The sequence below is a fragment of the Phytophthora cinnamomi genome (assembly GCF_018691715.1).
Source record: "Phytophthora cinnamomi strain GKB4 chromosome Unknown Contig27, whole genome shotgun sequence".
In the NCBI taxonomy this organism is placed as follows: Eukaryota; Oomycota; class Peronosporomycetes; order Peronosporales; family Peronosporaceae; genus Phytophthora; species Phytophthora cinnamomi.
The window spans coordinates 1550961-1567815 of NW_027150960.1; the positions used below are offsets into that span (position 1 = coordinate 1550961).

At 51.9% G+C, this 16855-nt stretch overlaps 2 protein-coding genes across 2 annotated transcripts; one reads left to right on the top strand and one right to left on the bottom strand.

Moving 5' to 3' along the window:
* Window positions 1-4348: 4348 nt before the first annotated feature.
* On the top strand, window positions 4349-5292 carry IUM83_04201 (uncharacterized protein; the record flags this gene model as incomplete). The annotated part of the gene is made up of 2 exons (XM_067928257.1): window positions 4349-4608; window positions 4686-5292. The coding sequence occupies 2 exons, from the start codon at window positions 4349-4351 to the stop codon at window positions 5290-5292; spliced, it is 867 nt and encodes a 288-aa protein (XP_067793883.1).
* A 2995-nt stretch (window positions 5293-8287) lies between these two features.
* On the bottom strand, window positions 8288-8617 carry IUM83_04202 (uncharacterized protein; the record flags this gene model as incomplete). The annotated part of the gene is made up of 1 exon (XM_067928258.1): window positions 8288-8617. The coding sequence occupies one exon, from the start codon at window positions 8615-8617 to the stop codon at window positions 8288-8290; it is 330 nt and encodes a 109-aa protein (XP_067793884.1).
* Between the last annotated feature and the right edge of the window lie 8238 nt (window positions 8618-16855).

The following is a 16855-nucleotide window of genomic DNA, read 5'->3' on the forward strand; positions in this document are numbered from 1 at the left end:
AGCGAGTGCTTATCGATGGCAGAGTTTGCCATCAACAACTCAGTGCATGCCTCGACCGGGCATACACCGTTCTACGTGAATGCCATGCGGCATCCACGCCTACCGAGTTTACTCGGAGTGATGGCTCCCACTTTAAGTGGGGGAGGATCTACGACTGCAATACAGCAGCCGCAGAAACCGCTGACACTTGCACAGTGTCAGCTGCAACAATGGACAAACCACATGAGTCTGCGCAGGGCGCAGACTCCCCAACAACATGGCCAACGACCACGGGTCTGCGCAGGGCGCAGACACCGCAAGAACCACGCAGAGGCCGGGCCTCTAGCGGAGAGCGAGCTGAATGACTTCAGCTCGGATGCAATCAGTTTCATCACCAAAAGACAAGCCGTGATTCGGTTTGTCCAAGACACAATAGCAGCTTCTGTTGATCAACAGAAGCTGAACGCAGACAATGCGGGCAGAGGCAACACAAATGAATTTAAAGTTGGTTCATTAGTTTTGTTAGCTACACAAAACCTGCCTAGACATGCGGTTTCGGATTTCGGAGCAAGCAAGCTTGCTCCGCGCTTCATCGGGCCGTTCACTGTGTTGGCACGGCACGGCAACGCATACACGCTAGACATACCGTCTAGCATGCGCCTCCATCCGACCTTTTACGTCGGACGGCTGAAGCCATACCGGCAGCACGAGCCATCTAGCTCGGCTGACCCGAAGCCTCGGCAGGAGCCGAGGCAGAAGCGGAGGACTTGGCCTCGGCGACGAGCAACCTCTCCTCCAGCGCGCGGACGCGCTGGAGCAACCCCTTCATCTGGGTCCCCAGCTCGACCTGGATATTCGAGGCGGTCTGCGAGACCGCCGCGACTTGGGCCTTCTGGTTCGCCAGCTCCTGCTTCAGGGCGGCGAACTCAGCGCCCTGAAGACGCTCCACGACGGTCACCCGGTCGTGGAGAGGCGCATACTGATCAGCCCGGGGCTGATCATACCCGGGGCGTGTTCCCACCCCCGCCACCGCCGATCCGTGACGCCCACGGCTCAACCCGCTGGATTGTTGAGCGGATTGTTGACCATAGTATCCCGAAAACGAACCCTCAAGGGGCTCGTTTTCGTATTCGTTGGAGAGGATTTCCTCCCCATCGAGATACATGGGAGCCGCGGAACGTCTTGCTGGAAGACGTTCCGGAAATGGTGAGGGCGTACGAGGAGCAGTACGCACTGGCACAGCGGAAGTAGAGCGAGCGCTGCGATCATCGCCAGCGCCCGAACCCTCACGTGCTAAGAACTTAGCACGGAGCTCTTTGAGACTTTCGGGCACACGGAACGACGTGTACCCGTTCAGGTCGCGGTCGCTCAAGCGGACCGCACCTGGGAAGCACTTCGTGCACTGAAAGCCCTCGGGCACAGCGCACGGCACATTTGCCTCCTCAGCAGCAACATGAAGTTGCTCCAGCTTTCCACGCTTCGAGTACGTCTCGAAGCGATCACGCGCTTGCTTAATCCGATCACGGTAAGCACTCGGCCTCTTGTTGAAGTTCTCAACAAAGGCGTTCCAGCTTTGACAAAGTGCCTGCCATTCGGGCACTTTGCTGCGAGAAGAGGTCTTCTTGCTTTGAAACCATCGGAGCTCATGAAAGAGTCCGATGTAGTAATCGCGCCTTTGATGCGTTTCCGCATCAAAGTGCAGCTCGGCAGCCACAGCGTCATCTTTGATGGCGCTGCATACGTACAGCGGCACCTCATTCGGAGGTACCGAGTTCCCAAACCGGTCCGCGATCTCGGACGCGGACGGCATCCATGGATCGCGCGCTGCAGGCGCAGCGCGCGGAGAGCCTTGAGCCTTAACATCACGCGCTGCAGCAGCAGCGCGCGAAGTACTGAGAGCCCCAGCCGAAGCGAGTGGGGTATCACTCTCAGTACGCGAACGCTTCGAGCTCGAAGCGTCCGATTCGTCCCCTTCACGCGGGCGAACGTTCTTGGCGTGAGGGTCGAGCGATTCGCTCGACACTGAGTCTTTACGCTTTGAGGGCGAGTCCTCCTCGCCCTCCATGTCTTCATCGTCGTCGTCGAAGTCGACGACGTCACCGTACTTCGCCTTCTGGCGTTCGAGTAGTCGTCGATGGAGAGATGACTCCCCATCGACTTTGCGGACTTCTTCTGAGGCGCGCTCATCGTTGAATGAGCGCGGATTTCTTCTCAAACGCGGAGAATTGACGAATGGTCAATTCCAAAGATTGACGTGCGGGGACCCCGCGCGTCTAACCTTAAGGGGGGATGGTGTAACGGGGTTACACGTACAAGTGGCTGCAAGCCACTTGTGAATTTAACAGATAGGTTATCTGTTAAACGTTTTGGATACTTCCTCACATTGGTGTAAGACACACCGATGGATACATTGAAGTGGACCACCACAATGAGTGCTCCACACATACCCAAAGATCCTATTGGTAGAAAGCAGCATCTTTCTACCAATCAGAGACATGCATATTAGCGGGGCTCTGACAGCCAGCCGCTGCCAACCCTTTCATAGATGATAAACAGTTTTTAGCAGATTTTAGAGGAAGATCAATTTACAAACAATACAGTTCTCATTTTACCTAATCTAAGTCACTTGGAATCCTTTTGTTACTTAACTTATATTTGTGTATTCAAATATAATTAATCTAAGTAAATACTAAGTACTTACGCTTCCTCATACACGTTGCGCAACGTGTAAGCTAAAGTAGTGAGTCAAGTTAGACCCACTACATGAAGGGTCGGCCGAGATCCGAAACCACTCCATTTCACTTGATATTTGTATAGGACCTTAGGAATAGTAGAGGCGCTCTTTCAGGGTGCCCAGAAGACTTGAGAACAAACAGAGCAGAATTTTCTAGGCCCACAACACTGCACACTTTCCGGTAAGTCCCTTCACGGGGTCGGATTATGCCTGCCGTCGGTACCCGAGAGGCATAGCTTGTAGGGTACTCGACTGGCAGCGCCAAGAGATTAGGTCGGCCCGGGTTGGGCGTTGGGTGCTCGCCAAGTGCGAAGGAAAAGTCTCGCTAACTCAGCGAGCCGGTACGCCGGACAGCCCGGGTGCCGTTACTCTTCAAGTCGGGTTGTTTCTTCCCCGGCGGCCTGCAAAAGCGCTCGCGCGCCGCCGTCCATCCTTTGGTGGAGGGCACAGGAGTTTAAAAATAAAACAAGTATTTTAAATTTATATACTGTTTGTGAACGGAGTCCGCTAGCTCGGCGGATCTCCGGAAGAGTGGACCTTGGTTGGCAGGTGTCGGCGAGAGGCGAGACACCCGCTGTCCCGGTTGGGCCGAAGCGCGAGGGGGCCACCCCTGCGCAGACCAACAAACGCCGACCTAACTCGGCGATTGTTGTGGTTTGTGCTGGAGATCCACATCTGACGGTATTTGTGTGGTCTGCAATACCACACAGCACCCCCATGACCGCGAATTCGAAGTGGACATCCACATGCTCGGCAAACCAAACCGCTTATGCCCATCTAGCAGCCCCCCCCCACGGCCGTTTCACTATTGGCAAAATCAGGCGCCACCAGCTCATAGTAGTGGGCCCGTTCGTCCTCGAAGATGAGAATGTACTTGACATCTCCATAACCTCGCCAAGAAACATATATGAACTCATTGCGGGAAGACACCGCCTGTGTCACAGTCCAGTCACGCAGGATCGCCTTGCCGCCCTTAACGTGTGTGCAGAGAAGGCAGTCGTTAGTGTAGCAGGTGGCGGCCTACCGAGAATTTGTTATCACAAAGCAGGTCTCGAAGTACAATACCCGTAATACTAATTTTCAGTAACTTACTGTAATAACTAATTGGACACCTATCATCAATTTTGTGCAGTAAATAATAATAAGGTTGTCACAAAAATCTATAGAACCGATGGCTAGTATGACCACTAGTGTGGGCGATCCATTCACACAGGCCACACAGCTCCTTGGCATCCATCACCTCACTTTTCAATCTGATTTGAGAGCAACAACACCAGCGTCAGGTTCCCTGCCTCCAATGTCCTCCATCTCTCCAAGATCTCTCGCAGCAGCCCTCTTCGTCCCTTAGGAAGGCGACTGTTACCAGTGACGACTTGCTTCCTTCGCAGAAAGCAAACTCGTGGGATGGGGTGCACTAAGCTGGTCGAGCATCTCCACCGCTATCACGCGAGCACGTTCGAGGACGGTGAAGGAAGCCTCGACACATTCGTTAAGGGTGACGAGTTCTCTCGTAACCTCTACCACTGGTTGGACTGGGTCATCATGGAGAATTGAGAGCTAAGCATGTGTGAGAAGCTCAATACTCGCTAGTACATGAACTTGAAACCCTTGAGTGTTAACACGATCAAGGAACACATGTTGGCGCTTGAGGACGTTGTGCAAGGCTACGTCAAGAAACGCTTGGTCGATCAGAAGCTCGGCTTCGCAGTGGACGCGTGGACCGAGGATGGTACCCACTTCGTCGCATACATCGCAATGACATCTGCGGACAAGTACCTGGTGTCGTTTTCTAAGTTGTCGGATGAGTCTGACTTGAGTTCTGACACCATCATCGAACTCTTCGGTTACGAGCTCGACACGTACGGAATTAATGCCGCCTACAACTGTGCTTCAACGTATGTGACTATGCATCCGTGAATGTCGCCATCGCACGAAAAACGCACGTTCCAATGATCGGGTGTGCCAGCCATAGGATGAACCTCGCCATGCGGAGCCTGATGGAAGACAACAAGGATCTCCTCGAGAAGGTGCAGCGACTGATGACTAGGCTCAACACTATCAACAATCGGCACCATCTTCGCGAGGCTGATGCTCTCATACCCATGTTTAGCAATGCCACGCACTGGAGCAGTACATTCGCAATAATTGATCGCTATTTTGCGGTCTATCGCAAGGTAGACTGCATTGATGACGATCTGGCTGACTATATCCCCACGTCACTCGAGAACGTTCAGCTTGAAACGCTGTACGATGATCTGAAAAACTTGGAGAGTGTGAACAAGAAGCTTCAGTCAGCAAGTGTTTCATTGCTGGATGTGTGTAAGCTATTCGATCATGTCGTAAAGATCTACCATGCTACTCAAAAGTACCTAGCTCCTATTGCTACCCTAGTGAAGTACCCCGGCTTCTCGAATGGGATTGTGAAGGTCTTGGATGGAAAACAAGGCACACTTACCCGTGCTGAGCGCACAGCGGTGGCCAAGCTATTGCGGTCAGACGGCGCAAGGGAGCAACACATCCAACCTTCTGTAGTTGCAGTAAAAAAGAAGCGCTCTTTCGCTGACGTCGCGTTAGAGTAGGAGGAAGCGACGCCAACCGAAGTTGATCTACGGTAGGTCCCGCCAACATCTAACGATGTCGAGCGATCCTTCTTTCGAGCTGGCATAGTGTATTCCCGTCTGCGCCGAAGACTGAACCCAATGACACCGGAGGCAATGTTTTTCTTTCAGTTTAATCGCAAGTTGTGGTATGGCAGCGCTGTTGCTCAAGCTGTCGATAACAACAGGAAGAAACGTCGTGTACCCAACATGTAGTGTAGCGGTGTAGTGAGAGAATCTGCTTTTTTACAGTAGCCAGAGATAATATCATTTTTGGTTCCAATTGTAATATTCTGACTACAGTGATATATTTGGCTTGAGGTTAGCGATAGTGGTTGTTTACGTGTTCGTTTGATCGGGGGTGCGCGGCGGGAGGGTTGTCGAGGTAATCCCCCCTCCTGAATTCATAGTGCGTACTGGTTTGCCCTGATTCCGCGATTTTTACTACGGTGAGATACCAATGATGACGGGGCGGTAGTGATGGATTGGTACAGGCATATAATAAATGACACCATTATTTATTGGCAAGGCAGCGTTTCTGCAATCAATAGCATATTGAACTTTGAGGAGCCCTGGCACAAAGTGGCGTTTTAGCACCTCCACCATGACGTGCGCGCCCCCGTGGCCGTGCGCACCACAGTACACAATCACAAGTAGCTTCTTCAGTAGACACTTAGCCTTTGTCGATACCCGCAATGCCCCGTCTACCTCCAGAGTCCCATCCTTAGCGAAACCGACTCGTTGACGTCAGTGCTGCGCCGCAGCAATGTCTTCCCGCGTAGACCAGACAAACGCCCGTCTTGAGGTGGACACAGTTATGATAGTGCCGGAGTAGAACGAGTCACTAATCTTTTCACCGGGAGCGAACTGACATTGCTGACCGCCGCTGGTTGTCCCCACCTTGAGATAATGTCGGCCCACAGGGTATTCTCACCGGCGATCTGAAGAATCACACACAGGCAATTAACCAGCTTCAACACCAATCGCTGTAACTCACCCTTGACATGCTACTTCACCTCGGTGGCAGAAGAGAACAGTCTAACCAAGTAGGAGTGATCGCAGTAGATGTGAAACGCCTTCTCCCTCATTAGCATGTAGTCGAGATCACTGCAAGCCTTTTCAATCGAGTAACCTTCCTTCTCCACGATCGACCAATTCAGCTGTGCATTCTTAAACGGGACACCACGACAAACCAGTAGTTCGCGAGACTGCTGCTCGATATAGGGAGGCCGTCTTGCCAACGGCGCACTTGGGTGATCATAATGGAGTACCCAGTGAGCGAGGCGTTACAGAACACGTTCACCGCTGTTCAGCTTGCACGAGGACGCCACCATACACATTACGCGGCAGAATGCAATTTTCCCATCGTTACTCTAATCCAGCGTCGATCTGTGGTTTCCTACGTTCGCGCTCATGGATCACCTCATCCAGCTTCCCCTGCAGTGACGCAATAGTGCGGGCGTAGTCGATCATAGAATCCCGAAGCCAGTTCAACGCACACAAGAAGTGCTGCAGTGCTACACCAGTAGGAGGCAAAGACATCTTCTGCAGAACTGCAATTTGTGCTGGGTCGTGCTCTACTCCCTCGCCGTCAATCAATTTACTACACCATTTCATTCGGCGAACAAACAGCTTGCACATCTTAACGTTTAACTTTAACGTCCAAGAATTGGCGTTGCGCCTCAGGGTACTGACGTACACCACTCCGATAGGGTTGTGCGTCTGGTACGAGCCTCACCTCCAGTGGCTCCACATCGGCAGATTTATCGTGGTCCAACCGTAGCAGAAACACGTCGGCGTAGCTCATCGCCAGGTCGCGCAGTCGGTCCGCAGATGAGATGCCAAATCCAGCCACTGTGTCTTCGTCCACGAGGCGATGCAACATGCCCGCCACCTATTCATCCGCTGGATCGCCCACCACATCGACGTGATCGGCTGGGATGTCGTCCGCCTCTGCGTCGGCTTCTTCCACGTGTTGTCGAGCTAGTTGTTCGGATATTCCATCGAGATCAATTCCAGTAGACTGCAGCATAGCCCGTCCCAACAACTGTCCGTCTTCTGGTGCGTCTAACACCATGCACACGATGCTTGTTAATGCAAACGGGCTAGCGGCAGTCTCGACTTGAAGATTGATGTGGACAGCATTGTGTTGCCACCGGCATCAATTACCTTAGCCGGAGGCTCCACCCGCTCGACGTGTAGGTCTGGAATCAAGTCTTACAATTCGTCAAACACAGACCGTCCGATGATGTTAGCGTCTGACCCAGTGTCAGGGCATAACGGTACGTCCGACACTCCATTAATCATTGCGCTTCGAAATGCCTGTTTACCGTCAGCAGTGACTCGCTTAACACGTTCTGGTTGATGGCCCCGTTTTACACACAGCGTCTTTGCTAAATCGGCCTTCTGTTCTGTTGTAGCAGTCGGGCATTCTCGAGCCCAATGTGTGCAATTGCATATCAAACAGCCACCGCATGGTGGCTTTCGCTGCTCCCTGACAAAGCAACCACCTCCGGAGTAGCCGAGGGTTGTGGGCGAGGCTTGCCTGGGCGCTGCGCGTTCCTTGTCGTTGTTTCAGCAGTCTCTTTGCTTCCTGGGGCTACGATCTGCTTCCTTTCAGCTTGCATGAGATGGTATTGTAGTTGTCTCATTGTCCGCTTAATCACCAGGTTGTGTACAACGAGGTCGTTTGCCTTTGGTTTGCGATGGATCAGTTTGACTAGTCTCTTCAAGTCAACCTTCAAAATCTTCGGTGTTACATTAGCCAATAGGAGCTTGTAGCGCAACTTCATGCGGTGCCGACCCTCATCATCGATGGTGTGACCCCGCCCCAGCATACCGGACGAACCGTTGTCCTCCACAAGCCGGCCAAAGGTCACGAAGTAGTTGGCAATACGTGTCTCGACGTCCACCTCTGCGAGGTCCATTTTCAACTCGCGTGCAAACAGCTGGGTGACGTCGGGGACACGTTCGTTCATCATTGCGCCAACTTCCTTTTCATCACGGTCACCGGGATGTCGTCCGTGACACTGGCGACGTCCATTTTCAGTATGTAGTGAGGAACATGTTCTAGCACCCGTAGTTCGAATGTAGAGCGGATGCTACGGGTCACGACTGCTTGGACTTCGCCCGTGACTCGGGATTGCTCCTGCACCTTGCCCTCATACTGCCTCCGTTCTCGGAGGATGGTCGTGATGGACGCTTGGCTCCACACCTCCAGGTTGGATGCACGCGTCACCTCGGAAATGGGTTGCGGCGCCGACATTTTGACATCGCCCTCGGCGTCGTACTCGAAGTCGTCCCTCATGCTTGGTATGTCGTTGCGATGCTTGTAGTTGCCAAGTAATTCTTTGTGATGTATTGGGCGCTTTAATGTAGATTGCGAAGTGAGTTCATTTAGTGGTTAGACAGAGGGGCAGCGCCCTCCAGCTCCTCAGTACCAACCACTGGTGCTGAATTATGTGGTACAGCAGGTGACGCGGCGTAGATTATGCATAAATGTAGGATGACGCGATCAACTGGGATGGCGGTCGTCGCTGTAGATTGGCGGCGATGTTGGCGAGTCGTGCTCGGCTGCGACGAGCCATTGTCGGGGCCATCTGGAAAATACTTCACAGAACAGTGACTACGTGCAGAGATCTGTCTAACTCGTACTTAATGTGACAGCCGAACTTTGTTGCAGTGCGAGTAGCCATCATTAATCACGGGAATGAGTAGCAGAGTGTCTCAGAAATCATTATCAAGAAATGTTGAGTATTCAGCCGTAATGAACTACAGCAGGTGCTGTTGATACCTTAAGTAGGGTGACACGAGGCTGAAAGGGATTTTCCCAGTGGCGTGGCTAATTCCGCCATTCTGATTGGCTGGAATTGTCTTCGGACCCGGTTGTGCACCGTGAGACAATATCTGAGCTGAAATTCGGCTGTGTTCCGCGGAACGAAGTACGATGAAGCCTAGGATGTACCATTCGGTTTGGAAGACCGTGTTGAAGATGAGAAACCCTAAACACAGGTCTCCGTCCAAGTCACCCCTGTCCTTAAGCGGGTTGGTACAATGAGGAATGTCAACAACGCCTGCACGAACGTATCGTGTATGGTGTCCTGCCTCGCCTAGGTGTTGAACGCACATATATTTCGTGCTCTCGAAGCCCAGCGATTCCAGCAAAGACAAGTACACGGTGCCCAGACCGTTTGCCACTCGAGTCAAGTCCAGACAATCGTCACGCTGCTAAGCGGAGTCATCCTACCCTTGGCCGCAGGGCCTCAGGCAGGACTTCCTCCTTGAGCGCAAGTTATCCTTGAACGCAGATCTTGGATGCACTGCAATCAAGTCTGCTGACTCAGAAACTCAGTATTAAATATGTGTGGGGAGTTTGACCGCAGTTATGTTCGAGGTCTCCGAGAGTTAGTCATGCCCAAAGACACGCACCTTGAAACTGCGCAAGAATCAACCCAGATGTGTCCACGCCAACAGCTGGCCGGTATAATCAAGTCAAGATGGATATACTCAAGTCAAGACAACCACCCCAAGTATAATCAAATCAAGCTTTTCGCCATAAGCGTTGCGAAGAACATGGAAGAACACAGAAGAGCACCAAACGGTTACACAGCCCTAGCGATTGTCGAGCAGAAAACAAACAGAGAGTTCGTTTTACCCCCTACTGCGCAAGTGGACGGAAGTGTCAACCAGGAATCGGGTCCGCAGATCTCTTAGGACAAGGTCAGCGCGGAGCTCTCCACACACTCAAGTCCAACTACGTGGGGATCGGTTGCTCCGGCTCTAAAGTAATCCGCGTATTCCATATTCCAGTTGGGCACACTGCGTATAGGTAAGAGTGGTTACCCATTTCATGTTCACAACGTTGTCTCGGGTGGCTAGTTAGCAGTCACTCCCTGGGATAGTTCGATCGACTGCGTTTGAGAAGCGATATGTATTTGGTTGGTGTATCTTTCTCTTCGGACAAGTTGACTGGTCAACTAGCGCCAACTAGGCGATAATGTATTTTAATCAGTCCTTCGAAAATCGGGTTACTGTTGCTTTGCGAGTTCACTGTACTGTGGCGATGCGGGCTCCAAAATCAGGGAATAGCCTCGCGGCTAGACCTCGATCTCAGACCACTTAACTCAGAATCTGAGATTAGATCTCAGGTGCCAAGGCGGGTGAGGCGTGTGTTCCTCACTCTTGCAATCCCTTGACTTGATTCTTCCTAAGGCTACGCTGTGGACCAGACTTGCGTCGGCCACACCAGCTGCTCCGAACTCGACAGTTCCCAGATGCCCCCAGACGAAGCTTGCTCCTTGTTTGGAAGGCCCTTGTACGCACGTACTGAGTCCGCTGTGCCCCGTTTTCTTGAATATAAACACGTTCACTCCACATACACTTAGTCCACTTCTCTTCTCAGGCCCTTGGACTCTGGGCCTTAACAGCCTCCTCCTTGCTCATCGACTCCGGCTTCGAGATGCTTCCAGTCACGACACATCCTCCGGCGGCTCAGACGGAGAGCCACACAACGGTCTTCACTCGCCCCTCAGACCAGAGTGGCCCCGAGAGTTGGCTCGGTCTGAGCCTGCCTTGATCCAGGGTTCTCGCTCTGCACCCTGGGACTTCCGCGCACCACGCCTTGATGTAGGCGACACAGCGAAGCTGGGAACTACTATCCCAGACTATTCGCGCCACACGGATACCACTAGCAACCCCAGAAACCACTATCCCAGGTGTTGCTCTGCCGAAACCTCAGAGCGGAGCACCTTCCGCCCGAAAATATGAAGCGCCGCCAGGAAACCAGCCAACCAGCAAGAAAAACCAGCAAAACCAATGTCCCGCGTGTGGAAATACAACAACGAAGTCAAACCGGCCGAAACTCGAAAAGGCTTGGTTGTTGAACTTGAATTTATTTGGAGTTAGCAGGGCTTGATCGTAGAACACTCGTAGCGACTTCACTTGGCCTTGCGCGCGCCGCCGGTGGCAGGGACTTGGTCCCTGTGAAGCAACACGCCAGTCGGCGCAATACGAACTCCGCAGCTTGCGGTCTTCGGGGCAAAACAAACTATGATTGATTATCATGCACATGTACATGCACATATAAAGGGCCTATCAAGTAAGGGCGCAAATATCTCCTGGGTACACCTTGTACAAGGGCAAAATACCCACTAAGCTACTGGCTTGGCGGCGCCCGTGAATGCGCGTCGCTGCCTTGGCGTCACTGCCTTGGCGTCCTTCCACTGGCCTGTCTGGGTCAGTCATCACTTGATTACACTGATTACATCTGGGTGCAAATCAGTGATATCCTGATTACGCCAGGATCTTGTGGCCGAGATTGGCCGGACTTGGTCTGTCATCACCTGATTACACTGATTACTCTGGGTACAAATCAGGTGTAATCCGGATGACGCCAAGATCCTGTGGCTCCCGATGGCCCAGATCCATAGGCGACTGGTCAGGCCGATTCTTGTGTGCCTGACACCAGGGGCCGAAAAGCCACAACGGGGCGACCCTCCAGAGCGACCTTCCAAGCAGCAACCGCCAACTTCAAAGAGCAACTACCGCAGCTCCCAGACCAGCAATGTAGCCATCGCTGTGTACCCACTTCATATGCGAGACCACGAAGTCGCACTTCAGGCCCTGCAGGCACGACGTAGGCTCTTAGTCACGTCCTAGGCTCGGAGCTGCAGCTGTCTCTCACCAGTCTCCACTTAGCCTCACGAACACCGTGCATTCAGACACCAATTTGCACCCACAATCGCCGTGCCTCCGTTTTGGCGCGAGTTGAGGGACTGCCGGGCTGAAAACCTGAGCTGGGAGCAAAATTACGATGCTGACTCCATATCCGAGCTGTGCAACCGATTTGACATGTCTCAATTCTGGCTCGAATTCTGGGACTCTGAGGCTGGGAATCTGATCAGTTTTGGTTCAACTTCTGGGACTCTGAGTCTGGGAATCTGAGCTGGAGGCAAAATTACGATGTTGACTCCATACCTCAGCTGTGGCACCCCGGAGCCGAGATGAAATCAGACGCCGCACGCCACGCCTTCTTCCCAGACCCCAGACTGCACATCTCGAGGTCTGGTGCACAGGCAAACCCCAGACCGAACTCCAAATCGCAAAGTCTCAGACTTTTAACATCACTCTCATGTCTCAGAACCCCTGGCACTCCAAACTGCTAGGTCACCAATCTGAGACCTGGGGTCTGAGACTTCAGCAACCATGGGGCTTCAAATCACAGATCCAGAAGGCCAGGGCTCAGCTCTCCGCCCAGAGTCCGACTCAAGGCCTGGAACCTCAGATCTGCGGCCTCTAGAGCGAATCTCAGACCTCAGACCCCAGACCGAATTCAAATCTCAGACCTGAGGGTCTGGGGTCGCTGCAACTCGACGTTCGCAGAGCTCAGCTTCCAGATGTAGCCAGTACAACTTGAAGTATGTACAAAAACCAGACTTGGGTCGAGCAATATCCACGTTTCAAGTGACATGTGGCCGGTACGCGATAGGGTTTGGACTTCTGACTAATGGGTCCTGGCCTAGAATTGGCTGGGACCTCGTTACAGTACTCTCGCAATACCACTGCAACAGCTTATCATGGCGAGGGGGATGAACTTGATGCTTGGAAAATGCATTGTGTTGTGATCGATCGAGCGCCCGTAAAAAATATATAAGAAAAATTGCGTCGGGTACGCAGAGAGTCGGAAAAGCGACACGTCCACTGAAGACGGGGAGCCAAACAGTTGGGTGAGTACATTGAAGATAATAGGACCAAGCCAAGAACGTCGATAAACGATAATACGGATTCCTTCGCTTTCTTTAGTGGCAAATCGTTGGCAACTGACCCTACGTTTTGTCGGAGATGAATTATTCCGCGCCGCCCATTGACTGGGCTTCGCTATGCGGATGCATGTCATCGGTATATTCCGAGAAATCATCGGTGGTCACCGCAGCGCATCATTGGACGCCTGCCATAAATACATTAAGGAGCCGCGTTATCTGCAGTTGTTATTGTAGGTTCTATACAAAATTTCCACGGGCGATTCGTTCAACGAACCGCCGGGCAATCGCCGCACCTCTCAAAACACATTGCGTTTTAGAAGTGCACGAAGCTTGCACGCTGCAAGCACCGCCTTCAAGCTGTATCGGGGTTACACGTACAAGTGGCTACAAGCCACTTGTGAATTTAACAGATAGGATATCTGTTAAAAGTTTTAGATACTTCCTCACCTTGGTGTAAGTCACACCAATGGATACATTGAAGTGGGCCACCACAATGAGTGGTCCACACCTACCCAAAGATCCTATTGGTAGAAAGCAGCATCTTTCTACCGATTAGAGACGTGCATATTGGCGGGGCTCTGACAGCCAGCCTCTGTCAATCCCTTTCATAGATGATAAACAGATTTAGCAGATTGAGGAGGAAGATCAATCCACAAACAATACAGTTCTCATTTTACCTATTCTAAGTCACATGGAGTCTTATCGGATTTAAATTATATTTGTGTATTCAAATATAATTAACCTAAGTCATTACTAAGTACTTACGCTTCCTCATACACGTAGCGCGACGTATAAGCTAAAGTAGTGAGTCAAGTTAGACCCACTACACAAGCAGCTAAAGCCGCGCCCAAGCTGCTCGCGTCCATCGTGGCCCGAGCTAGACCCCCTACAGCAGCTGAGTTGTCCCCAGCCTTGAGTGTTGACGAGAGTTCTCCACGCTCAGCTCTAGAGCAACGAGTGTCGCCGTACCCATTACGGAAACGAACGCCACCACCATGCGCTCCATCTCCTGAGGCGCTTCAGCCTCGCCAAAGACCCCGTCGTTCACCGGAAGCAACACCTCCTACACGAGTTGCATCGCGTTCAGCACCTCCGGTACGCCAGCGAGGTCGAACCACCTCACAGTCGACAGTACAACCAAGGTCACAGTCGCTATCCACGCCAGATCCCTCGGGATCCACTCCACCATCCATACAGTCAAAGCGACTTCAGCTGCTAGTGCAGCCGATTATCAAGAATTGCATCACACAGCATGAAGTATCTGCAGAAACCCTCGAGGACTATGTTGCTAACGGGTCATCATTCCAAGAGATCATGCAGAAATTATGGCAGCAATTCAGCTCTCGAGTAAAAGGACTGGCCGTACATGGGCATTAGAAGAAGCTCCGCCTTCAACAGCTTGGAGTAAGGTCATGCAGTTTAAATCCGATGGCCACCTTGTCAGCAGCACGAAGTCAGATGTCGGTTGGGATCGCTGGGTTACAGCAAGACGCGGTGAAACAGTCAAGTTGTTGATCTACGAATACGGCATGGCCGTCGTTAAAACAAAGGACCTGACGGACTTTATGGCTGATTGCATTCAGCCACCAGAGGTGGACCGTTCTGGCGCAACAGCGGAGAGCAGCCTTCGTGATGTAGTTGCTCAACTACAAGACATTTGGGGTACCACATTTCAAGCTCATGGAACTGTGTGGCGAATGTGGGCTAAGGAGATTACACGAAACCTTGACCGATCGACGTGGGAAACCGCTGTCCTGGATAATCCGCCAAATCATGTGCTGTGTTTACTCAAACAAGCGGACACCCAGGTCGATCGGCAGCTCTCCGGCCTCACTATGTCAGCGCAGTTGGCTCTGGATTGTGTCAACGCATCGATCGCAGACAATGAACAACTCAAACAGGATTGTGATGCATTACGGCAGCGTCTCGACTCTCAAGCGACCAGTTTGACTTCTCGAAAATTAATTATTGAGGCTTTCTTGGCTGACATACCACCACTATCAGTGAGTGAAGACCTCGACCCCTTCGACCACATGGAAAATGTAGACGGCGAAGAGCACCAAGAGTAATTACTAAGTTAAGCTGACGAGGTCTGTCTTAGTTGTTCTCTAACGAAATAGGACGCTGAGTAAACCCTAAGTCTGCTTCATCTTCATCGATCTGCAATGCATCACAACGAATATCAGGCACTCGACGCTGCTCCTTCGACATTGGATCAGCAGGATCAAAGTGACCTTGGAGTTTCCAGCCGCAATGCTCGAACACACGTGTTATGCTGAAGTTTTCAAACCGCTGAAATATTTGCACTACAAATGGCAATAGATCTCGTCCTCTGGTTTCGACGTAATAACGCTGAAATGCTTTCTTGATGTACCCGAACATGCATTCGATGGGGTTGAAAAATGGGCAGTATGTCGGCAGGAATATCGGAACCACACCGACACTTCGCAGGAAATGCACGATTTCCGGGTGCCTGTGGATCGATGCGCCATCTAAAACCCACTCAGAATTTGGGCCCGGGTACTGTTGAACACCTCCCTTCTTGGAGTACGCAAAATCCGTGCAGCAGTTCACAAATTGTACTCGATCAAATGTTCCGTCCGACTCGTAGAAGTCTAGTAAGCCGTTCACACCAATGAATGCCAACTCTGACACCCTCGGCTTGCGCTGAAAGTCTCCTCGAATAGCAACTGCATCTCCCTTTAGCGCATACCCGCGCTTCCAAATCATTCCTCGATTATCGAAAGAAACTTCGTCCAGGAAAACTAGGTTGCGGTGATTCCAGTCAATGTTACTTAGCTCCTCCACAAAGCGAAACACGTCACGCTCTTTGATGGGCATAGCACGTCGTTCAAGTACTTTTCTAGTTAACCCACACTCGTGAAAGATTTGCCACACTGATGACTTAGAGATGGGGACGCAATGAGCACGTTTGAACGCGTCTTGGGCTTCATCCAAGTACGCTAGCGGTCGTTCACCAAAGAAATCACACAGCCATTGCCTGTGTGCAGCGTCGAACGTCTTGGAAGAAGCAGACTGTGCGCGCTCAAATGTTCCTGTCTCTTCGTAAACTTGTATCCAGTTGCCGATAGTCCTCCTAGTTTTGTGGTATATGCGTGCTAATTCTTTGCGAGAGTACCGGAACCAGTAATACCCGTAAAGACAGTGGAACACGGTGTTTGGATGGGCGTGTTGCCTCGTAACAGCTTCTTCCATGGTAATATTGTATGTTGCTTACTAAACCAAAACGCTAGGACAATAGAGAAGCAAGTCAGAACACACAATGCCATCGAGTATCAGTTGCATTATTTTGAAGGTCTTACCACTACTGCTCTTTGCAATGGGGGCCGTGACAATAAACCGAGCCAGCTGGGCCGAGACTGGGTGGTCTTGAGTGCTCAGGCTTCCAGACAACCTCGTCTTTCCGACCTACTTGGTCTGTTTCTTCACCTACACAGTCACAATCAGGATCAGACTGGCCATTGAGTCCAGGAGCTTCTTGACGCAATCGAAGCAGACTTGTGGTATCGGGAAATGAAGCCGAAGCCAAAACTCAAAGGTGGGACGAGGGGCGAAGAAGACTCGAGGCGCCGGCGCCAACTGGCAAGTCACAACCCATCGCCAGTCATTGGACCAAACTCCCCGATCGCTGATTGGCCTAAATAGGCCAGTGACGAGTCGACGGTCCCAAGTCAAGCACGGGCGGTTGCAGCTCGCTAAGTACGATGCTAACCTACTGGCAAGATCCGAACTTATGAGTCGTCGGCGCCTGTCCCGAGTCGTCG